At 44.3% G+C, this 25,179-nt stretch overlaps 1 protein-coding gene, 1 long non-coding RNA gene and 2 other non-coding genes across 9 annotated transcripts in view; 1 reads left to right on the top strand and 3 right to left on the bottom strand.

Annotated features, from left to right (window-relative positions):
* TEX2 (testis expressed 2) overlaps window positions 1–14,034 on the top strand; it is a 118,542-nt gene extending 104,508 nt beyond the window's left edge. For 4 of the 6 annotated variants that reach the window (XM_034942723.3, XM_055102145.2, XM_055102147.2 and 1 more), the window contains exons 8-12: window positions 570–702; window positions 6,511–6,636; window positions 8,312–8,521; window positions 10,501–10,621; window positions 12,374–14,034. In XM_034942723.3, coding sequence (XP_034798614.1) covers window positions 570–702; window positions 6,511–6,636; window positions 8,312–8,521; window positions 10,501–10,621; window positions 12,374–12,496 — 713 coding nt within the window. In that variant the 3' untranslated portion in view covers window positions 12,497–14,034. The remainder of the gene's footprint in view (window positions 1–569; window positions 703–6,510; window positions 6,637–8,311; window positions 8,522–10,500; window positions 10,622–12,373) is intronic. The other 2 variants (XM_034942724.3, XM_055102149.2) reach the window with 1 other exon arrangement.
* A 961-nt stretch (window positions 14,035–14,995) lies between these two features.
* Window positions 14,996–15,128, bottom strand: LOC112437667 (small nucleolar RNA SNORA76). The gene has a single exon (XR_003026225.1). It is a non-coding gene; the product is annotated as a small nucleolar RNA SNORA76 (small nucleolar RNA).
* A 29-nt stretch (window positions 15,129–15,157) lies between these two features.
* LOC117976586 (uncharacterized) lies at window positions 15,158–19,497 on the bottom strand. Its single transcript, XR_008621787.2, has 2 exons — window positions 15,480–19,497; window positions 15,158–15,237 (listed from the first exon to the last, which is right to left on the bottom strand). It is a non-coding gene; the product is annotated as an uncharacterized LOC117976586 (long non-coding RNA).
* Window positions 15,323–15,392, bottom strand: LOC112437651 (small nucleolar RNA SNORD104). Its single transcript, XR_003026211.1, has one exon. It is a non-coding gene; the product is annotated as a small nucleolar RNA SNORD104 (small nucleolar RNA).
* Window positions 19,498–25,179: the final 5,682 nt, after the last annotated feature.

Raw genomic sequence — 25,179 nt, 5'->3', positions numbered from 1 at the left:
TTCCAGAAAGAAAGGAAGGTCTTAAACGTTTTTGTCACTCTTCCTGTTAAATCTGAGCCATTTTCTGTGTCCCACTCCCAATACTGGAGAATTTTAAGAAAGACAGCGGTTCTCATATGTGTCTTTAAAGAACAACCCAGCTTACAGAGAAGTCTTAGCACTTCCCTTGTGCCTCGTAACTGGCTGGGCATCAGCATGCCTTGTCCTGGCTTTGCCCTGGGGCAAGCCATTTTCTTCCGCTAGGCATATGTCTTCTTACTAAATACAAGGAGATTTTAGAAGCCAGAGGATGGGACCCTTCCAATGCTGACTTGTGCACTGAATTCCCCAGGATCCTGTGAATGGGTCCTGAGATGCTGGCTGTTTACCAGGGGCTCGATGTATTCCATGACCTGTTCTCGTGTGTGTCGATGGCACAATGTGCTCTCAGTCCTCTTCTCAACTAGAGTAGTAGACGATACATGGACTTTCAGTATGGTGCCTATTTAGATATTTTTAAATGTAAGTCATTTATAGTCATGTGTTTTTTTGAGGGAAAAAAACCTTCTGTTTTTTCACCATTTCTCCAGGACTCTGGATTGATTTGGAAATGTCCTACAATGGGTCCTTTCTGATGACTCTCGAGACCAAAATGAATTTGACCAAACTAGGTAAAGAGCCTCTTGTTGAAGCCCTGAAGGTTGGAGAAATTGGCAAAGAAGGGTAAGGGGCTATATATGAATTTACTAATCCAATCCTGGGGCACCAGCCTCTCCCTCCAGCCTTTGAGAAGCAGATTTGATGTGTAGTGGCCCCTGGATGTTGAGTGAGCTTCTGTGTAAGTGCTCCTGGACCAGAGCATTTCAGGGAATGGTTTCCTAGTCTCATCCCCAGTGGCCTGTGAGTTCCCAACCCAGCTCAGCTGTGACAGCGCCTTTGACCTCAGTGCTGGCGGTGGTACACATGGAATTGATTACCCAGAAAACATCACTGACTCAGACAAGCAGGGCAGACTCATCCGAGCAGTAAAATGATCCTCGAATAGAATCATGAAGATCCTTCTGGTCATAAACAGCAATATGTGGAGCAGGCTGAATCTACCTGCTTTAATCACAAAGTCAGAATTATTTATAATTAGATGATTGATTTTGTAGCACAGAGGGTGCTCCTAAAAGTGTTTTGAGAAGCATTTTCCCTAAATAATACAATATTGACTTGCGTAGTAAATCCCTCTCTTTGTAGATAGTGTATCTGCTGCCTAGGGTTTGTCTGATTTAGTAAATATTCCAAAATTGTGAGGTAACTCATGAAGGTTAATTTTTTTCCCTCTTAAATGCCTAGAATAGATAAACTGGAACTTTTACATCCTATTCTCCTTAAAATGACTGCTTTGACTATAAATTTAAATTATATTATTGTTTTTACCAAATTAAAAATGTTGACTAGAGGCTACTTCTCACATCTTTAGCCCTTTGCATGGAATCAACAGTATGATGACATGAAAATGTCACAAGGAGCTACCTCCATGGGGTCTAAATATAAGATACTGGCTCTTAGACTTTTGCTTGGTTCTGGTACTGACCTAATGCTTTTATTCATGCTTGTGGTAGTAGCAGATTGGGGGAGCTGGGTTATGCATTGGAGAATATTCTTTTACTTAGATTATTCTGATTTATTCAAGTTACTTAATGAAATGTTTCTATTTTAATAATTGGAGAATTTTACCAGCTATATGCAATCTAACCTGTGTCTGTGCTATTTTCCTTTCATTTTTCTATTTGTTAAAATATGTTTGGATTCGGCAATCTGTGGATTTATATTTTCTGGTGAGTGTGGTATTTATCAACTCTCCATATAGCATTTCATACCCTGTAACTTCTGAGTCTTGTTCGGTCCCATGTGAAACCATGAGGAAACCTGTCTTTTCATCACGTTCTTGGACATAAAGGCATCACGTTCTTGGACATAAAAGCCTGAGAGAACCGAGACCAGGAGTAGTTAAGAGGCTTTCCTGACAGGGAAAGTCTTATAGACTTCCCCAATTTGAATTGCTGGAGTCCTGATCTAGTCTCAATTCCTTGTCCTGCTGTCCCCGCCCCACCCCCACGCATAGCTGAGCACATTAAATCCAGCTCATGACGACAGAGTTGCAGAACCAGCTGCCTAGAAAATGAAGCAACTGAAGCAGAAGCAGTCTTGAAAATGAGATCTAATAAAAAGGGAGTGTGGCAGAGCAACCTCGGGCAGATGCGTTTGTGCAAGGAGCCCTTTCTAGAAACAGCACCGTGTGGGCACAGGGGCACAGGGACTCCATTGCAAAGGGGGTCTTGGGCACCGGGGGTGGCAACCAGGCCGGTCCCTGAGGTGCTTGCCACGTATGCGTCCACATTCACTGCTATTCATGCAGCCCTCATAACCCAGTTTCAAGTTCATAAACTCTGGCCGATCAGAGGGTGGACGTGTTTCTGGAAAGCTGTGCTTCTCTAGACTGAGTGAAAAAAAGATCCTCTGCTTTAGGAATGTGATGGTATTATATTTCACTTATATTTCTAAAGTACTATTTTTTTCTAGAACAGTCTGTTATAAAATGTTTTGCTTCTTCCTGTGAGGGTGTTAAATTATATGTTGATGTGTAGTTGGCTGTCATTTGTTTTTAAAAGTAAGGAGGAATACAATCCAGCAGCACTTCATTTGGGAGAAAAAGGCCCAGAAAAATGGACCCTTACCCCTTTTTTCAGAAAGGACCCTTTCGGGAACCTGAGAGCACTGGGTCCTTCTTTCTGAAAATGCTTCCACATGCACCATTTGGCTCACAGTTTCTAGGAGCATTGTGAACCTCTGAGAGCCCATCCGTGGTTAAGAACCTAATCCCAGAAGTGATTCCAGAATCCACTTCACTTCCTCAGTCATGAGGTTTACGGCTTAGTAGCAGAGGAGGGACAGGGGTCAGCATACTTATTAGCTGTTTGAAGCGTGTGACCTTTGGAACTGACATCTTCCTTAATATTAAACCTCCAAAGCGCAGAACATCTGAAGAATTGGCCAGCAGCAGCCCTTTCCTGCAGGCTCTCCCTTCAGCCCATGGCCGCCTGTCCAGGGCCTCACTCCACATCAGGGTCTGCTCCCTGGTGTCCTGCCTGGCAGGGCCTCGGCTTCATCTCACTGCTTTTCTCAGTCCCTGTTCAAGTGTGCAAATGATTGTGCTTTTGCGGAGTCTCTGAGGAGATGCTGCTCAACCTGTGAGATGTCCTCCTTACTGGTAGGAAGTTTGTTCACCTTTAGTTAGCACCCTGAGGGTTAGACTGAGATTTTAACCTGTGTAGCTTTGCCCTAGCAAAGTCTCTTCCCTTTGAAATGTGTGTCTGCTGTATTTTCATGGGCATTTTTCCTTTAGTCTTTTCCCAAATAGTCCTTTTATCGCACACTGCAGGTAACATAACATACAACATTCAGATGGGATTGAGATAGTGACCTGAGCAGCCTCTGCTTTAGGAACTGCCCTGCAGAGGGCCAGAATGAGTTAGTAAAGGGAGCGCTCTGCCTTTTGGGTGGCCTTTAAATGGAAAGTGGCATGGAAGTGAAGTGTTTCCTATAAGGCACTTGGCCTCTTCCTGCTCCACCACTGCAGTCTGGGCCCTTTGTACAAGTCCCCAAGTCAGAAGGTGGCCCCATCTGACCTCTTCTGGGTTACTAGTTCACATCTACCCCAAACTACCCATCTGCTCCCAGGCCCCTGGTGTTCTGGGCACTGAGTGCCTGCAGTTTACACTGTGACTCAGTCTAGTTTGTGGGTGTGTATGCACATGTGTGCCTGTGGCAGGTGTATAGAACTGATTTTCTCAAAAGAAAATTAGTGCATTCTTGAGTGTGGTCTCCCTCAAAGCAAACATCTCACAGGGCTTCTTAATTTAGTTATGCATCTTCATTTAAAGCATTTTGGGGGCTTCTTTTTAGAATTGCCCCCACAGTCCGTGACATTCTTTTAGCTATCCTGAGTGACAGCAAATTGTCCTGCTTTGTAGATGGTTTGGACCTTTGAGAAATTGCTAGAAGTCATCAGAGGTGGTGGTCATTATGAGACCAAGAAATAAAATATTTGGTCTAAGAGTGTCAGTGATAAAATAATTCACTTTTTCTTATATATCTGACATTTCCAAAAGATTTTTGGCAGAAGGAACATAACTGGAATAAGCCTTTTAAGGTGTCTCTTTGAAAGGATACCACACTCATCTGGAATTCTGAGGTGTGTTTAAAACAAGTAGGCTAATTACATTCCAGCACGTCTTCTACAAGTAAGTGCGGTGTATCTTTCTCTGAAGTTCATGCTGAGGTCATAAAATGCATGTTCATTTATAAAAATGAATATCAGGCAAACACTGGGCTACACTTATAATTCCTAAGTATTGGGTGCCGCATAATACTGCCCCCAGCGCGGAGAGCAGAGGTACCACTCGGTCAAAATCAGATTTTCACATCATCTGATCAGCTTGAACTGGTACAGCATTACCTAAAGTGTTCACTTCAAGCCACAAAATTTGTCCTGTTCTGTGACCTGCAGAGGATTAACTCAGTAACCTGAGAGCTTGCCACAGCGCTCAGCCTCTGGCATCTTCTGCCCAGGGTTGGAGCTGCCAGATGATATGGCCCAGTGGGGACACAAGGAGCAGTGTCAGCAGATCTCACTGGGGTCCCAGAGCTTGCAGGCAGCCTTTTGTGCTTTGTGGGTGAGGAGCAGGCTCCCTGTGCTGTGGGGACAGATTTCACACCTGGCAGCATGAGGTCAGAGAGCCTCAGGCACTGCCATCCTACTGATGGAGAACTCTGATGCTCTTCTGAGAGGGGCGTGTGATCTTTGGGGATTTACATCTCTGACTTTCCTCACCCAAGACCCGGTTTAGGCTTTCATAGGAATTGAATTTTGCTATATACATTTTAAATATAAGATTCCTGTGAGGGCTGCCTAACCACAGCACACTCTGATATGGCTCTGCAACCAGTGGATACACATAAGCATTTCCTGGACCAGCCAGGCCTCTGGTGGAAGGAGGAAGACTCAGTTACATGCTGTCCCATGGCCAGGGACAAGAGGCTTTTGTTTCTGCAGAGGGAGTTTCCCTTTAATGTGGAAGTCCAGCCTGTTGGCTGGAGCACTGGCTCTAATGTTTCAGAGTGGGGGTAGGGAGGAGCTGTGTGTCCTGCCAGGGAGGACACAGTCCGGGTCCTCTTACAGCCGGCTCCTGTTTCCAGTGTAGAGGTTTCAGTCCTACCCTCCCAGTGCACAGGGCTGGGGCCATTGCTGGGCCTTCAGTTCCACACTGGCATGTGTGCTGTGCCCTTGGGTGCCTTTGGCTCCTGTTGGTCAGGCGATAACTGTCCCCGTGGGCCTCTGGTGGCCCAAGGACAGCATCAGGAAAACCAAAGGACTGCAGCTGCAGGGAGATAGGCCCTGAGCCCCACTGCCTTCCCTTGTCCATGTAATTGTGTCCTTGTCAAAAATACAATGACCAGCCTCTGCTTGGTGACCATTTGGTTGTGTAATAGTGTTCAGAGACTACTCTGTCCCTTGTTCATTTTGTCCCATTTAAGTCTCTGGGCTCAGACACAGCCCTGCCAGTACTTTCTGAAGCAAAGCCACGGTCCAGGGAGGAAGCTGCTTTCTATAGGCCCGAGGCTCAGCCCAGAAGCCCCCAGGTCCCCTCCGACGGGAACTGGACCCCTCACCTCTGCGGGTAATCCAGCAACCCCACACCTCTGGAACTGAGTATCTGCCCTAGAGAGCTGAGTGAGGGACACTGCTGTCCCATGAGGCTTTCCCTTACTTCAGTCAAAGGAATGGTCTTTAGACATGTATTTTTCCGGAAAATTTCCTGGGTTCTCATGTCAGTTGCTTCCTAGAGTCTCCTGAGACTTTTTTTGTGTGTGTATGTGGTTGTTGGCTTTTTCTGTGACCCTCAGGAGATAGGGCAGGTGTGGAATGAAATACGTAATTTCACTGGAAAGGAGTCATGAGTCAAAACTCACTTGGAGGGTTACTAAGCCAGAAAGCATCAGAGTTGCTGAACTAAGCCAGAGCCAAGGGACTTGCCTCAACATCCCATCATCAGTGAGAAGTGGCCATGTCACCAGTATAAGCTGTCACCTCACTCTTGCAACCATCCGCTCTTTCTGTTCATCCTCCTGTGTGGCTCCGCTGCACTGCTGGTTGAAATCACTGCATTTTATGTGCGCATCACACTCCCACCTCCTGTCCTTCTGACGCATGCTCAAAAGCAACCTCTTCTGGGTCCAAGGCCTCTGTGGTCCTGTCAGAGGCCTTGGTGCTGAAGAGTGTCCTGAGCATCTGCGCTGATCCAAGGATTCTTGGATTGGGCCTCTTCTGGTTTGGGTGGGTTGGAGAGAATGACGAGATGTAGTTAACAGTTACATCCCGACCCTGTTGTGGTTGAGTGTGTGTGCATGGGTGTGTGTGTTCTCTTTCTAAGCAGAGCTTGGGTGAGGGCAGGCAGTGGTGGTGACTCTCTCTCTGTCCAGTTGCAGGCCCCGGGCATTCTGTCTGGCGGACAGCGATGAGGAATCCTCCAGCGCTGGCTCCTCCGAGGAAGACGATGCCCCAGAGCCCAGCGGGGGAGACAAACAGCTCCTCCCAGGGGCTGAAGGGTGAGTGGATCAGTGCTTCTGTGCCTCTGAGTCTCCAGGGATCAGGACAGCAAGTTGGGAGTGAACCTTGTTTCCCTTCCTTCCTCTGTGATCTTCCTTCCTCTTTAATGTTGAGTAGATGGTTTTTGTATTAATATCCCAGGTCAGTGGTCTGTTTAAATTCCAGGCAACCAAGCAAAAAGACCCATATAGCTTTCCTTACTAAAATGGCTTTCTGCTGCTGTTTGATTAAATAATAGAGAAGTTGAAGGGTGTGCTGATGATGAAAAGCATCTCCCTGAGCCTTCAGAAGGAACCGAGCATACACCCCCTCCACCCAGAGGGCCTCCCTCCCCTCAGCTTCAGCTGGAGTGCATTTGCTTCTGTTGAGCTGCAAGTTCCTGCAAAGCAGAAACATTCAGATGATTTTCTTTGGCGAGTTTTGAAAGCGCTGATGACTGAGCTGATCTTTTGGATCATGAACTTCATTTGGAGGGGGTTACTCTTTGCCTGTTACTTGGGCTGTGAAATGATCAAAGTGCTTAAATAGCCTATCCACAAGGATCTTTTAATTACATAAAGTGAATTGAAGAAACTAAAAGAAGCCAAATAATTCAGAAACTTTTATAAGAAAAAACCAACCTATTCACTTTTGAAATCCTACAGGAGATGAGAATTCAGATGTTTGAGGAGTTGGTGCCAAAGTTTGTGTGTATTATTTACAGTCTAGCTGCTTGACCCTCTTAAGAATGATTGCTTTTCCCTGAACACATACTTTTCCTCATGTTCTGGAACTGTGGGGGATTTTAAAAAGCAAATATCCTTTCTTCTGAGTCTCCTGGTACATGTGACCTGATACAACAGCTTATTTTCTTGGCCTGTGAGCACGTCAACTTGGTGTAGCATTTTGTTTGTTTGTTTTCTTGAGACAGCATCTTGCTCTGTCACCCAGGCCTGGAGTGCAGTGGCACGATCATAGCTCAATGCAGCCTCAACCTCCTGGGCTCAAGTGATCCTCCCATTTTAGCCTCCCGAGTAGCTGGGACTACAGATGCACACTCCTGGCTAATTTTCTGTTTGTTTTTTGTAGAGATGGGGGTCTCACTGTGTTGCCCAGGCTACATTTTTCTTTAAGAAGTTCCAAGCCCTTTGAAAAGTAATTGCCACTCAAGGTAGCCATGTGACACCACCTAAAGACAGTCCATTAATTACTGATTTGTGTCCTATTGATGCAGCATGATTTGTTACTTGCTGCATGGAGATTATGAGATTGATATGTCATTGGATTTCTGTCTGGTATTGGAGTAGTATAAAGGAGGACAGGTGAGAAACCTCTGCATGAGGACTTTGTCCAGCTCTCCATTGTCAAGGTTTGGACTGTTTCAGACATTTACACCTTTTCTGAAGTAGTAGTTCTCAACTGGGGGTGATTTGGCCCCCCAGAGGACATTTGCCGACGTCTGGCAACATTTTTTATTGTCATAACTAGGGGGAGTGCTATTGGCACCTGGTAGGTAGAGACCAGGGATGCTGCTGAACACCCTGCAATGCACAGGATGCCCCCCGCCCCAACACAGAATCACCACATCCAAAACATCGAGTGGTGCTCTAAAGTAAGGGGAACGAAGAGCCACAGGTTTTTGTCTGTGAAAGAGCAAAGTTTGTGCTAACCGCCCTTTGTGTTCCACATTTGAAGGTACGTTGGAGGTCATCGAACAAGTAAGATTATGAGGTTTGTTGATAAAATTACCAAGTCAAAATATTTCCAAAAAGCAACAGAGACAGAGTTTATTAAAAAGAAGATCGAAGAAGTCTCCAACACACCCCTGCTGCTCACTGTTGAAGTACAAGAATGTAGAGGAACCTTGGCGGTCAACATTCCACCACCCCCGACTGACCGAGTATGGTGCGTAGAGGGCCCTCAGGGACAATAAGTGATTCCTCCTATTGCATGGCCACAGAAATCCCAGCCTGCTTAACCTTGAGGTTATGGAAAGTACCTTCTCCCGGGCAGAAGCACTTCCAAACATTTTTCATGGGACCTTAATATTAGTTGCAAATCTGATGGTACTTTCTTCTGTGAGTGGTGAATTCGCATTCAAGAATTCATGTTCACATGGTAGGAAAAGTTAAAGTCAATACATGAAGTTTATGAGATAAGCTGTTTCTATTATTGGTCTTCCTCCTCTGTAAAGCCAACTGTTCTGCCAGTAATAACAGCTGTCATTTGTAGATAGCGCCTTTATTCTCTGCCTGGCCCTGGTTGTAATTGCATTACCTGATTAGTCCTCATAGCATCCTGTTGAGGCAGATGCCATTGTTATCCCTACTTTAAAGATGGGGATCACACATCCAACAGAGTCTGGGAAGTTAGGGAGACTTCCCTGAGTTAGGCCTCAATGCTGAGGAGTCAGGAGCATGTGCATTTGGTGTCTGAGGACTTGATTCTCAGCCCCAGCTGCATGTTAAAATCACCTGGGGACTTGCTAAAAATATAGATATGCCTGGCCCATCCCCCTGGATTTCAGGGGTCGGGGGTGATGAAGCCAGGGTTGAGAGTCACTGAAATAAATTACTGATGAGTTCAGCATCACTGTCTGTGAATCTCAATTTAAAATTGACATGCTAAGTCCTATAAAAATGGGCATAAGTGTAAATAGTGATTGCATAAGAGATCTCATTGTACCATAAACTACACTCATAACAAAAATATAGCTCTGTTCTATCATAGAGTGAAACCAACATGCTAGTACATACCATCGGTATTCAGAAGGATTTCTAGGAATGATCAGAAGAGGGGTTTTGAATTGACTAACCATTTAACGATAATGCTGGTATTTCCCAATAAAACTTTAAAATGCCTTTTTATACTTTTTTAAAGTAATACTTTCATTGTTAAAAAAAAGAGAAAGATTGGGAAAAGGTGAAAAATAGATAGATAAAAACCCATAATCTCACCATCCAGAAATAACCACTGTTAATATATTGTATGGTCTTTCAAACCTTAAAAAAATTTTAATAGTTAAAATTGATACATTTCTTCTCCTTACTGCCAATTCTTTAGATTTATCAGTTTTAAATGCCTCTGCTCAGGGGGAGATAAAATAAAAGGGCTCTAGGATAGTGCTACCCAAGGCATGCTCAAATGCTGAACTATGTGTTATTGATCCATAAAGATAAGTATAGAGTGTTTAGAAATATTTATGGCAACTTGACATTTTTACTGTATTTCCAAAAGCACTGGTCCAGGACAGATTTAAGGTTTTAGATAGTTGATAGCACACAGGGTCTTGTCTGGATACTTTGCCAACAGTTCTGATTGCCAGTCTGCTCCCTCGGGAAGTCATAAAAAGCGTATTGTTGGGTTGTAGGGTGAAAAAACAGGTTTCAAACCTTACTGATCGACATATGCACAGGAGAATGTAAGGGGAGTTCACCCCACTTCTGTCAATAGTCCTCTCTTGGGGATGACATTCAGAGAGAGGCAGTGTGTCTTTCACTCTCTGCTTTATCTGCTTGTATGTATGTTTTGTTTTTGTAATGTACATATACTACTTTTATAAAAATTGAAAGAAAAAAGGTTATTGCCATTTTAGAAAAAAACAGAAACCAATGCCCAGGTCATGGACTTTTCCAGTGGTGCTTCCTGGCTCTCTCAGTTTGTCAGAACTGTTCTAAATCCGCCATAGCCCTAACACCATCCAGGGAACACAGGGGGTTCACAATTCATACTTTGTGTGTGGAATATTTTTAGAGGGCATTTTCAGAAGAAAATAACATTTTAAGTAGTGATAAAGCCCCATGTAAATGAGAACTGTTTGCTGTCAGTGCCTGTCTCATTCCTTGCTTTGCTTCTAAATGTGGTTATTACTTGTCTTCAAAAAGGTATGGTTTCCGAAAGCCACCACATGTGGAGCTGAAAGCTCGGCCAAAACTTGGAGAGAGAGAAGTGACTTTAGTTCATGTGACAGACTGGATAGAGAAGAAACTGGAGCAAGAGTTTCAGGTAAACCTCTAGTGTTATCTAGTATTTCACACCAAGTATAGAAGCTCTGGGTTTAGCCGAGGTTCTGAACTTCAGCTGGGTCAGGATCCTCTTTTGAAAATCTGATGGTGACCTTCATCCCGGAAGAGTATTACATTTGATCAAATATGGGAATAAAACTTCAGGTACAGTATCAAAGCCCTGAAACTTATCCACAGAACATTACTAAGTCATCTTCAGAGGAAACCCAAAAGATTTGGGTCAGAGCAAAATGATGATGTCTTTTCCCAGCAAGCCTGCCAGGACTGTCAGGCTTTGTTTTCTCTTATGCAAGGCCTGGCCTTGCCCAACTCTTAGCACCCGGCCTGTGGGCAGGGAGGCTGCCCCCTGTTCTTGTATGCTGTTCACCTTGCTCAGTTTGTTCAGTTCAACAAACATTCCTGGAAACCCTTCTGTGTGCCAGGTACCACCTGCCCTGGGAGTCCAAAGATGAATCTGGCCTCTCCCTCCCCTGGGTAGCTTCTAGTGTAGTCTGGGAGTTCATTAAGCCAGAGCTTACTCTCTCAGCTTTTCTTTCTGCATTTGGCCACCAAAGGTAATAGCAGTATAGCTGAGGCCCTAGGATGAGCTATTTCCATCAAACTTTTATCAGATATTTGAAGCACAGTTGTCTGTCGGGGTTTTATGGATTAGCAAACTATTTACTTTTAATGAAATTCACCTTTTGAAGAAGACCTACATTCTTTTTGCAGTGGTATATTTTGAGTTACTGCCTTAAAAAAATCCTCTTATTTAAAAACTAGAGATTAAACATAACTGATAACCAATTTCTGAAAAAGCTAATGTCATCACCAAATAGAAAAGTACTTTGAACCTACTGAGGGGAAAGAACATCATGCCTTTTATTTTTCCCTTTTTCTTTCCTTTTGTTTTTTTTTTTTTTTTTTAAGACAGAGTCTTGCTGTGTCACCCAGGCTGGAGTGCAATGGCGCCATCTCGGCTCACTGCAAATTCCGTCCCCCAGGTTCACACCATTCTCATGCCTCAGCCTCCCGAGTAGCTGGGACTACAGGCACCCGCCACCACACCCAGCTAATTTTTTGTATTTTTAGTAGAGATGGGGGTTTCACTGTATTAGCCAGGATGGTCTCAATCTCCTAACCTCGTGATCTGCCCACCTTGGCCTCCCAAAGTGCTGGGATTACAGGTGTGAGCTACCGTGCCTGGCCTAATTTTTTGGTATTTTTAGTTGAGACAGGGTTTCACCATGTTGGCCAGGCTGGTCTTGAACTCTGGACCTCAGATGATCTGCCTGCCTTGGCCTCCCAAAGTACTGGGATTACAGGCGTGAACCATCGCACCTGGCCATTAGCTTACATTTTATCGCTAGGATTTATTAATAAAAGGATAATTCACATGGAATATGTGTTCTAGACATAGTAACTGGGAACTACTGTGAACAGCTTAAGCCAATTCTCTTAAATTGTTGGATATATATCAGTGCATATGGGCAACCTTATTATATGTATACAAAATCAAAGGCCACTTCTGCCTCCAAGCTGATATATTAGAGGATTCTCGTATCCATGCGCTGGTATGATTCCTCAACTCTTTCTAAAGTATGTATGGTGGGAGAATTAGTTTGGAATGCATAGCAAGTTTTTATATGTACTTTTAAAAATCAGTCTAAGCCCTAAAATTATCAGAACAAAGGAGGGTGACAGCCTGGCAAGGCATTCTTCCACATAGCTGTTCTTTAATATCTTCCTACAGAAAGTTTTTGTCATGCCAAACATGGATGATGTTTATATCACTATAATGCACTCAGCCATGGACCCTCGCTCTACTTCCTGCCTCCTGAAAGACCCACCTGTGGAGGCTGCTGATCAGCCATGATGGGTGATGTCAGATGTTCCCCATATTGTGACATCGAGCTGGATGTGTGGGGTTCTTGGCCGCCATCTGTACTGTAGCACTGGCCTCTGTGCCACAGCTACTGTTTCTTAAAGGACTGCTTCTGCCCTCTGCCTGCCAGTGCCCATTCCACTGTGAGGTGTCATTCCCTGCATCTAGTGACAACTGTCTGGATTGCCTGCTGCAAAGCTTTGATTTGGCAAAGGAGACCATGGAAGAATCATGGTGGATCCAGAAGTTATACGTGACCCACACCATGGCTTTTAAAAGTCTACCCATGTTTGTGGCAGCAAATGAGCACAGTAAGAGCAAAGCTGAACAACTTGCCTCCTCTACTCCTCCAAAGCTTTTCTTCAGGCAGCCGGTGCACAGTGGACTTTTTCACTTGTATACTTTGTATGCGGCCTTCCACACTTCCAGAGAATGTCAGTGTGCAATGTGTCTGGAGGGTGGGGAGAGGAATTCTGTGAGCCTTTTCATTTCGGTGACAGAAGAGATGGGCAGAGCAACTTATTTTCCACATTAAATTGTGCATTTGGGAAGCAAGTAGCCATAGTACACACACAACACGCTATCAGCTTGGGTAAGGACAGTGGGATTTATGTGAACATCAGGCAAAGCCATGAGATCAAACCATCCCAAGCCTTTCACCAATGAGGTACAACCACCTGGGGGCTAGCTAATCTTGAATGTTTTCCTGAGACAGGAGCGTATGTGAAAACATCAAACACTGCACATGACAGGATGGGTCCTCTCATACAGATGGGATGGGGTTAGAAAGCCAGAGCCAGTTTTTCCATCTGGCGTTTCCTGTGTCCTCCAGGTTTTATATGGGAATCGAAACAGTTTGTTAATCTGATTGGGAGAGTTCCATGGGCAGATTTCCCTTCCTGAAGGCCAAAACGGAGAACTGCTCTCTTTAATTATTTCAAGAGTCAAGACCAAAAGTTTGCTCAGCATCACACTACATCTCAAAATTAATGTTGCCAACTTAATTTTGTGCATTTGTGTCAGAATGTTTAGTTTACAAGGTTGGGGGCTCTCTTTGCTTCGAGAAGTAAACCTAATACCATTTTTTTATTGTTTAAAGCTGCATTCAACGTCAAAATTACCTTGGGTAACTTTTGATAACTTACATGTGTGGACAAAGCTAATAGTGGTTTTTTAAACAGCACCTTGCCTGAACATGACTTTAAAGAAATTAATATATTGAAAACATGTTTGAACCCTTGATTATTTTAATTGCACCATTAAAACATTTGACTTAAATTGTTTGACCATTCCAGTTGGTTTACTGTTCTGATTTTTCGTTGTGTAGGCCGATCTGCCTGTCAGAGTCCACGTGTCCTGGTCACTGGTCTTTATAATTGTTGTGCAATAACTAAAGGCTAAGGACTAGATGCACTATCGTGTAAAGAGATTACACATGACTGTACCATGTTGCACTTAATCAAATAGTATGTGGGGATTTAAAATCGCTTGCATTGTTTCACAAAATAAATATCTCATGTCAAATACTAGATAAGCATCTAAGTCATTTCTACGGAATCCTGTTCAGATAGGGGCACAATAAAATGAGTACGGAGCACCGGGGCCCTCACCTGGCAATCGCAGCTTTCATTTACTGGGTTGATCACTGCCCAGTCCTAAGGCTACAAAGCCATCCTCACTACATCCTTCAAACTATGTGCCATTATCTTCAGCCCACATTTAAAGAATCCAGTGAAAGTTCGTAACTGAGGGGGTAGGGCAGTGGTGCTCCTGGGCTGCAGTTTACACCCTTCATTGTCTAGTATAATGTTAATTCGGGACACCTTCATTCATCGAATGCCCATGTAGTGAAGGCATACGTGCATCCTTGCCCACCATTGCTGCCCTGTACTCAGAACTGATGCACATTTCACTGGAGCCCTTGTGGAAGATCTTTTACCAATCACTGAATCTGGACTGTGTAACTAGGTGTCTATGTTGTCCCCAACCATATATAAAATCTAATTCACCTTCACAACCGCCCTATAATTTTGAACTGTTTAGGAGTGACAGATTAACCTGCCCAAAGCTTTAGTCCCATGCTTGTCAGTACTCCTGCATGGTTATTTGTAAACAGGTCGATTACCCTTTAGTCAGGAGTTAACTCTGCAGTTCCACACCGAATCTGTTTATGTCAAGTACACAACAGCCCTGCAGACGCCATTCCACGCTGCCTTCAACTAAATCTGCGCGTCTGATGGCAGACGCGACAGCTTGGAACTTATGTCGAACTCACGGCGAAGGCACAGCGCGCGCGATACACTCAGGGAGGGCTGGGCTGGGGAACGTTATGGGAGCAGAGGGGCACTCCTTACGCAGCAGAGTCCGCGTATCCCCGTCAGCCACCGCCCCCCTAACACGCCATTCCAGCCTTGGTATTACGGATTGAGGCCTGTCGTGGCAAAACAGCTGGAAAATTGCCCAGCCTAGCAGCCGGACAGTCAGGTTACTTCTTGTCGCTCGCGGTTAAAAAGGCCGCCCGCGGGGGGCCAGGCGGCCCCAGTTATGCGCAAGCACATGCTCTAGCGCTGCAGATTGACCCCCGGCGCCACGAGGAGGCTCGGCGGGGGCTCAAAGACAGCGCGTCGCCAACGACACACACCGACACCAGGGTTGGGTTCAAACCACTTTATTGACGGGAATGGGGTGGCAAAGCAGCAAGGACGATGACATCCGACGTCCTCGGCTGGGAGCTACAAGAACGAGAGTGATAGATCAGCGGGTGTGCGTGCGCGCGCCCGCCCGCCCGCCAGCCCCGTCCCAGCTCCGCTCGGGCAGGCTCAGACTCCAGTTCGCATCACCCGCGTCAGCAGTCTAACACGTGCTTTAATTGGAATGTCATCACAGCAAGCCGGCCCCCCTACGCCTCCCTGCTCCCGGGCCACGACCTCCGGGACCCACCCAGGCAGACAACCCGCCAGGAACACAACCTCACCTCCCGGAACCTGCAGGCGCTGAAAGACAGGGGAGCGTCGATGGCGTTCTTTTAAAGGAGCAGACCAGCGCTGATGGGAGGGCTTTACTGCCATTAACCAATAGCAAGTTCACCTTGCGACCACGTGCGCGTAAAGTTGTCTGGTGACTGGTAGTCCTTGCTGAGTCCTCCAGAGGATAGATGGGTCACATACCAACCATAGAGATGGGAGTCGCTCAGTCTCAAATCCATTTGCGTTTCAGCGTCTCCATCGCCAGCTGGTAATGAGCGCATCTCTCCGCTGTACGCAAAAGAAAACTTCACCAAGAGCAGGCGACGATGATGCCTAAGTTGGATGACATGTTCTGTGCCAGGAGCTAGGATAGGAGTTGAGAATGGAAAGTTAAAAACTGTCCCCAAGTGCAAAATAACCTCTCGTGGTAGAAAGAGCTTGTATTGAAAATGGACCGATCTGCACCACATCCTGACTTTGTGATGCATTCGCTCTGTGACCTTGCTCAGTTAACCTTTCTGAGATTCAGTTTCTGGAAATTAGGAATACCCCCCCCCCCCACCCACACACACACCGCGAAAAAAAAAAATGTAAGGATTCGGTGAATTAATGCCAATTGCCTGGCACATTCTAAGTGGTAAACAAAGGTATTTAAAGGGCAGAGTGATGTGAAAAACTTCCTGGGATTGCAAAACTTTAATAAATACTAACATAGCGCTATGAACAGCCTACCGTAGAAGCCCAAAGGACAGAAAGCCTGACTTTGGGAAAGCTTCGCAGAGTTGATTTGAGCCTATTCCCCGGACATACAGGTGGATGAATGAGAGTTTGCTTAACTGGGGGAGGACACAGTACACCAGCAGTCACAGTCGCCGTTTATCTTTATTGCCTCCCTGTTTTCCTTGGGATTTCTTTTCCTTTTTTTCCTCTTAATACGGAAAATTTATTGTTGTGTGTGTGTGTGTGTATGTGACAGTGAAATCATTTCACCTTATGGGTTTGTAGTTGAATGGGCTCTTATTTTCATTATTTTCTATATAGACTTTAAATTCAAAAAATTCCTCTTTGGCCGGGCGCGGTGGCTCACGCCTGTAATCCCAGCACTCTGGGAGACCGAGGCGGATGGATCAGGTCAGGAGTTCAAGAACAGCCTGGCCAACATGGCGAAACCCTGTCTCTACTAAAAATACAAAAATTAGCCGGGCGTGGTGGCAGGCCCCCGTAATCCCAGCTACTCAGGAGGTTGAGGCAGGAGAATCGCTTGAACCCGGGAGGCGGAGGTTGCAATGAGCTGAGATCGCGCCATTACACTCTAACCTGAGCAACAGAGCGAGACTCCATCTCAAAAAAAAAAAAAAAAAACCTCTTTAATCCAAAGCAATAATGACTTTGACAAGTGTTTAGTAGTCTCTAGATTATTTATTTTTGTTGCTGTTTTAACTTTCGTTATCTCAACATTTATTACATTATGGTACAGTTTCCGCATTGGGCAATGTATGAAAGTTTTCTTTGTGACCTAAAATATCGGTTTTTATAAGTGTTCCACAGATTGTTGAAATGAAGATGTTTTCACTATCAAGTACAAACATGGTATAAAATATTTATTTATTAATTCAACCTTAGTTGTGTTGTAATTACATTGTCCACAGCTCTGCTTTGTGTATTATGTACTTGCTTGGAAGTTGGCTGTTGGCTTTGATTGTGATGTGTTAAGATTATGCCTCAAATACCAAATGCCAGTGAGGATGTGGAGCAACAGAAGCTTTGCTCCATTACTTGTTTCGTTTTGTTTTTTGAGACAGTCTCACTCTGTTGCCCAGGCTGGAGTGCGGTGGCACAATCTTGGCTTACTGCAACCTCCGCCTCCCGACTTCAAGCAATTCTCCTGCGTCAGCCTCCCCAGTAGCTGGAATTACAGGCATGCACAACCATGCCTGGCTAATTTTTGTATTTTTAGTAGAGATGGGGTTTTACCATATTGGCCAGGCTGGTCTCAAACTCCTGACCTCATGATCCTCCCGCCTCAGCGTCCCAAAGTGCTGGGATTACAGGCGTGAGCCGCCGCGCCCGGCCTGCTCTTTTCTTTTCTTCTCCTCTTTTCTTTTCTTTTCTTTTTTGAGACAGAGTCTGGCTCTGTCGCCCAGGCTGGAGTACAGTGGCACTATCTTGGCTCACTGCAACCTCTGCCACCCGGGTTCAAGCAACTCTGCTGCCTCAGCCTCCCTAGTGCTGGGACTACAGGCACGGACCACCATGCCCGGCTAATTTTTGTATTTTTAGGAGAGACGGGGTTTCACCATGTTGGCCAGGCTGGTCTTGAACTCCTGACCTCAAGTGATCCACCCGCCTCAGCCTCCCAAAGTGCTGGGATTACAGGCATGAGCCACCGTGCCTGGCCTGCTTTTTTATTTTCTTGACAGTGTCTTTCAAAGAGGAGACATTTTTAATTTTGATGAAAATCTAATTTATCAATTTTTTAATAGATAGTACTTCTGGTTTCATATCTAAGAAATCTTGGCCTAATGTAGATTTTTCTTTTATATGGTTTCTTCTAGAAGTTTAATTTAATTTTATTTATTTATTTATTTATTTATTGAGACGAAGTCTCGCTCTGTCACCAGGCTGGAGTGCAGTGGTGTGATCTCAGCTCACTACAACCTCTGTCTCCCAGGTTCAAGTGATTCTCTTGCCTCAGCCTCCCGAGTAGCTGGGATTACAGGCGCACGCCACCATGCCTGGCTAATTTTTGTATTTTTAGTAGAGATGGGGTTTCACCATGTTGGCCAGGATGATCTCAATGTCTTGACCTCGTGTTCCGCCCACCTTGACCTCCCAAATTTCTTGAGATTACAGGCGTGAGCCACTGCGCCCGCTCTTCGAGAAGTTTTATAGTGTTTGCTCTCGCATTCAGGTCTATTATCTTTTTAAGTTAATTTTTGTGTCTAGTGTGAGACAAGAGTTAGGTTCATTTGTTTGTATATGGATACTCACTTGTTCCAGCGCCATTTGTTGAAGACGATATCCTTTCACTTAAAGTACCTTGTCATGTTTGTAAAAAAAAAAAAATTGACCATATATGAGTTGGTTTGTTTCTAAGCAGTATCTTCTTTTGCACTGTTATTTATCTACCCTTTATTACTGTTGCTTTATAGTACGTCTTAAAATCAGATATACCAGATCTGTAACTTTGTCCTTTCTCAAAATTATTTTGACTATTTTAGGTTGTTTGTATTTCCAGAAACATTTTAGAATCAGCTTATCAATTTCTACAGAAGACCAGTAGGAATTTTGCCTGAAATTATATTGAATCTGTAGATCAATTTGGGAATAATTGACATCTTAACAACACTCAGTCTTTCATCCCATGAATACAGTATATTTCTTCATTTAAGTCTTATTCATTTCCCTCAGCAATGTCATAGTTTTCATTGTACAATCTTGCATATATTTTGTGAAATTTATCCCTCATGATTTCATTTATAATGCTATTATGAACGATACTATATTTATTCTTTTTTTTTAGTCAAGCCTCTAAGATGAGAGATACTATTTTTAAATTTCAATTTCCAAGAGTTCATTGCTGGTATATAGAAATGCAATTTCTATTAATTTAAATCTAATTTTACTAAAATCATTTTAATAAATTTTTGTAATTTGGTAAATTTTTGTAAATTGATTCCATCTTCTGTAGGGTGGGTACAATCAAAGGTGAACTTGAGAACTGGCTTCTATTTTTTGCCCCACCTCATCACAAGCTTTTTCCACAGGTGCCCTGGAAGCAGTTGAGGCAGAAAAGGCCCATGGGTTATTTAGAAGAATGATGTTAATTTCCAAATAGTGACCGGGAGTGGTGGCTCACGCCTGTCATCCCAGCACTTTGGGAGGCTGAGGTGGGCGGACCACAAGTTCAGGAGTTTGAGACAAGCCTGGCCAATATGGTGAAACCCCATCTCTACTAAAAATACAAAACATTAGCTGGGCGCGGTGGCAGACACCTGTAATCCCAGCTACTCGGGAGGCTGAGACAGGAGAATCGCTTGAACCCAGGAGGCAGAGGTTGCAGTGAACCAAGATCGTGCCACTGCACTCCAGCCTGGGTGACGGAGCAAGACTCTGTCTCAAACAAACAAACAAAAATAGGCTGGGCGTGGTGGCTCACGCCTGTAATCCCAGCACTTTGAGAGGCTGAGGCGAGTGAATCACGAGGTCAGGAGTTCAAGACCTTCCTGGCCAAGATGGTGAAACCCCGTCTCTACTAAAAATACAAAAATTAGCTGGGTGTGGTGGCGGGTGCCTGTAATTCCAGCTACTCAGGAGACTGAAGCAGAGAATTGCTTGAATCCAGGAGGTGGAGGTTGCAGTGAGCTGAGATCATACCACTGCACTCCAGCCTGGGCAACAGAGCGAGACTCAGTCTCAACAAATAAAAATAATAAAAAATAGCAATTTTCCAGATATCTTGTTTTACTAATATCTAGTTTAATTCTGTTGTGGTCATAGAATATGCTCTGTACAATTTAATCCTTTTAATTATTTTATGTATTAACTTCTTTGTTACTGCATAACAAATTAATTACCCTGGAGCCTGGAAGCAACAGGCATTTATTATCTCATGGCTTCTGTGAGTCAGAAATTGGGGAGCACCTTAGTGCTGTGATTCTGGCTTAGGGTTTCTTACGAGGCTGTAATCAGGATGTCACCGAGGTCTGTAGGCTTGACTGGAGCATCCACTTCTGGCCTCATTCATATGCTGTTGGTAAGAGGCCCCCATCCCTCACCCTACAGGCCTCGCCTTCACACCAGTTTTGTCCCGCAGAGTAAGTGCTTCTGAGAGGTGGGGAAGATGGGGGGACACAAGCTGTGATGTCTTTTATAATCCAGTCTTGGAAGAGGCATCGTCACTTCCCACATCTGTTGGTCACTTGGACCAACTCTGGTACCATGTGGGCAAGGACTACACCAGGGCATGAATACCAGGAATTAGGGATTTGGGGGAGCCATCTTAGAGGTTGGCTATCATATTAAGACTTATTTTATTGCCCAGCATATGGTCCATCTTGCACTTGAAAATAATTTTTCTTTTCAAATATTTTTATTTATTTATTTATTTATTTAAGACAGAATCTCACTCCATTGCCCAGGCTGGAGTGCAGTGGAGCAATCTCAGCTCACTGCAACCTCCGCCTCCTAGGTTCAAGCAATTCTCCTGCCTCAGCCTCCTAAGTGGCTGGGATTACAGGCACGTGCCACCATGCCCAGCTAATTTTTTTTTTTTTTTTTTTTTGTATTTTTAGTAAAGACAGGGTTTCACCATGTTGGCCAAGCTGGTCTTGAACTCCTGACCTCAAGTGATCCACCCACATCCGACTCCCAAAGTGCTGGGATTACAGGCATAAGCCAATGCACCTGGCCTATATTTTTAAATATTTATTTATTTATTTATGTATTTTTATTTTATTTTTGAGACATGGTCTCACTCTGTCACCCAGGCTGGAGTGGAATGCAGTGGTGCAATCGTGGGTCACTGCAGCCTCACCCTCCTGAACTCAAGAGATCCCTGGGCCTCAGCCTCCCAAGTAGCTGGGACTACAGGAGTGCACTACCATGCCCCGCTAAGTTTTTAAATTTTATTTTAGAGACAGAGTCTCATTATGTTGGCCACACTGGTCTTGAACTCGCAGTCTCAGGCAGTCCTTCCACCTCTGCCTTCCAAAGTGCTGGGATTACAGGTGTGCGCCACCATGCTACCCTCCTTTTTTTTTTTTTAAATTGGCAACACTTCATTCCATAAAATAGAATAAGTGTTTCCAGAATGTGTATTCTTTTGTTTTGGGTATAATGTTTTATAAGTGTAAAGGAGATCAAGGTAGTTGATAGTGTTATTCAAATCTCAATGGGAGGGTGGCGATTTTGCCATCCAGGGAACATTTGGCAATATCTGGAGACATTTTTGTTTTTCACAACTAGGAGGGATGCCCCTGACACCTATTAGGTAGTGTTATGGGTTGTATCCTCCAAAAGGAAATGCTGAAGCTGGCCAGGCATGGTGGCTCATGCTTGTAATCTCAGCACTTTAGGAAGCTGAGGCAGGAGAATTGCTTGAGGCTAGGATTTCAAGACCAGCATGGGCAACAAGCAAGACCCCCATCTCTACAAAAAAATTTTAAAAGTTAGCCAGCCACAGTGATTTGTGCCTGTAGTCCCAGCTACTCAGGAGGCTAAGGCAGGAGGATGGCTTGAACCCAGGAGTTGGAGGCTGCAGTGAGCCATGATCGTGCCACTGCACTCAAGCCTAGGTGACAGAGACTCTGTGTCAAAAAATATATATATATATTGTAACCTTAACCCCCATCACCTGTGAATGTGACCTTATTTGGAAACAGGGTCTTTACAGATATAATCAAGGTGAGTTCATAGGATGGGCCCTAATCCAATTTGATGTTCTTATAAGAAGCAGGATAAATTTGGACACAGAGACACACGAGGGGAAAACAGCGATTTGAGGACAGAGGTAGAGATTGGAGTTAGTCTGCCACAAGCCAAGGATACCTGGGGCTCCCAGAAGCTGGAAGATGCATAGAAGGACCCTTCCCTAGAGGGTTCGGAGACAGCGTGGCCCTGCCAACACTTTTATCTCAGACTTCTAGCCCCAGAACTGTGAAAGAATAAATTTCTGTTGTTTTGAGCCACCCAGTTTGCAGTACTTTGATATGGCAGCCCTAGGTAACTCATACAGATAAAGACCAGGGATACTGCTAAACATTCATATATATGTTTGTTTATTTATTTATTTTTGTAGAGATGAGGTTTCACCATGTTGCCTGGGCTGGTCTCAAACTCCTGGACTCAAGTGATTCGCTCTCCTCGGCCTCTCAAAGTGCTAGGATTACAGGCATGAGCCACCACACCTGGCGGGCTGCTAAACATACCACAATGCACAAGACAGCCCCCCACAACAAAGACTGAGCTGGTCAATTAAAAGTAAAATTAAAAACTTGGCCAGGCATGGTGGCTCACGCTTGTAATCCCAGCACTTTGGGAGGCCGAGGTGGGCGGATCTCCTGAGGTCAGGAGTTCAAGAACAGCCTGGCCAACATGGTGAAACCCAGTCTCTACCAAAAATACAAAAATTAGCCAGGCATGGTGGCTCACATATAGTCCCAGCTACTCAGGAGGCTGAGGCAGGAGAATCACCTGAACCCGGAAGGCAGAGGTTGCAGTGAGCCGAGGCAGCGCCACTGCACACCAGCCTGGGTGACAGAGTGAGACTCCATCTCAAATAAATAAATAAATAAATAAATAGAAACAAATTATCTGGCCAAAAATGTCAGTAACACAGAGGCTGAAAATCGTTGTCTTATAATTTAGTGTCTGCCTACTTATCCTATCAGTAAATGAGTGTTGAAATCTAATCTAATTGTGGGTTTATTTTTTTCACCCCATCAGTTGTTTCAATTTTTCCTTCACGTATTTTCAAACTGTTTTTAGGTGTTTACACGTTTAGGATCGCTATGTTTTGTGCATGAACAGACTCTTTATCATTGTGAAATGCCGCTTTTTATCTCTGGTAACATTCCTTGTATTAAAGTCAGTTCCAATGTCAGTATAACCTTTCCAACTTTCTTATCGGTTTCACAAGGTCTATCTTATTTTTCTCCATCTTTTCACTTTTAGCCTACCTATGCCTTTGTATCTGAAGTTTAATTTTTGTAGTCATCATATAATGGTCTTGATTTCTTTCTTTCTTTCTTTCTTTCTTTTTTTTTTTGAGACAGAGTCTCGCTCTCTTGCTCTGTTGCCCAGGCTGGAGTGCAGCGGCGTGATCTCGGCTCACTGCAAGCTCCGCCTCCTGGGTTCACACCATTCTCCTGCCTCAGCCTCCTAAGTAGCTGGGACTATAGGCGCCCGCCACCATGCCCGGCTAATTTTTTTTGTATTTTTTAGTAGAGACGGGGTTTCACTGTGTTAGCCAGGATGGTCTCGATCCCCTGACCTCGTGATCCACCCGCCTCGGCCTCCCAAAGTGCTGGGATTACAGGCGTGAGTCACCGCGCCCGGCCGATTTTTTTTCAGCTTGGTCATTTTCAGCCTTTTACTTGGCCTGTATAGACCACTTATATTTTTATAATAGCTTTATTGAAGAATAATTTACATACCATACAACGAACTCATTTAGGTAAAAATTCAGGCTGGGCACAGTGGCTCATGGCTGTAATCCCAGCACTTTGGGAGGCCAAGGTGGGAGGATTGCTTGAGCCCAGGAGTTGGAAACCAACCTAGGCAACATAGGGAGACCTCATCTCTACAAATAATTTTTAAAAAATTAGCCAGGCACGGTGGGGGGCACCTGTAGTCCCAGCTACTCGGAAGGCTGAAGCGGGAGAATTGCTTGAGCCCAGGAGGTTGAGGCTGCAATGAGCCATGATCACACCACTGCACTCTAGCCTGGGCAACAAAGTGAAACTTTGTCTCAAAGAAAATAAAGTACAAATTCAATGGCTTTGATGTATTAACAGAGTTGTGCAGCCATCACTGCCATCGACTTCAAAATATTTTCATTAACCCAAATAGAAATCCACACTCCTTTATCATCACTCTCCAGTCTCCCTCATCTGCTTCCCCTTCCCTAAGCAACCGCTCATCTACTTTCTGTCTTTCTAGATTTGGACATGTTATATACACAGAATGGTACAACATATGGTCTTTTGTGACTGGCTTCTTTCACTAAGCATAACTTCCTCAAGGTTCATCCCTATTGGAGCATGTATCAATACTCCATTGCTTTTCAATTGTTAAATATTCCATTAAATAGATAATGCCATATTTTGTTGATCTATTTCAGTTGATGGACACTTGGGTTGGTTCCACTTTTTGACTATTATGAATAATGTTGCCATGAACATTTGTGTACAAGTTTTTGTATGGATGTATTTTTTTTTATTTTTATGTTTTAGACAGAGTTTTGCTCTTGTTGCCCAGGCTGGAGTGCAATGGTGTGATCTTGGCTCACTGTAACCTCTGCCGCCCGGGTTCAAGTGATTCTCCTGCCTCAGCCTCCTGAGTAGCTGGGATTACAGGCATGCGCCAGCATGCCCAGCTGATTTTTTATTTTTAGTAGAGACGGGGTTTCGCCATGTTGGTCAGGCTGGTCTCAAACTCCCGACCTCAGGTGATCTGCCTGCCTTGGCCTCCCAAAGTGCTGGGATTACAGGCGTGAGCCACTGCACCCGGCAGTGTGTTTTAATTTCTCTTCGGGAAGTATTTGCTTTTTAATTGGGAAGTTCCCCTTGTTTTTTTGTAATTTACTATGCTATGTTTTGTTTCATTTTGTTTCATCTTCTGTAGTAATTTGTAATCAAGCCACCTTTTAAAATTTTCTAAGTTCTCTCTAGTGCTGTTAGTAAATACTATGTAAAATTATGTAATTTTTACATATATATAAATTATATATATATAATTTCAGAATGCTTTTTATTTTAATGGAAAACGTAAAGTAACTGACCAGCTGACACAACTTGAAAACCCAGAGGAACCACAGCCGGGCATGGTGGCTCACACCTGTAATCCCAGCATTTTGGGAGACTGAGGTGGGTGGATCACTTGAGGTCAGGAGTTCGAGACCAGCCTGACCAACATGGTGGAACCCCATCTCTACTAAAAATACAAAAATTAGCTGGGCACGGTGGCACACACCTGTAGTCTCAGCTA

Source organism: Pan paniscus, chromosome 19 (assembly GCF_029289425.2).
Source record: "Pan paniscus chromosome 19, NHGRI_mPanPan1-v2.0_pri, whole genome shotgun sequence".
Taxonomy (NCBI): Eukaryota; Metazoa; Chordata; class Mammalia; order Primates; family Hominidae; genus Pan; species Pan paniscus.
This window is presented reverse-complemented; position numbering and strand designations above follow the sequence as displayed.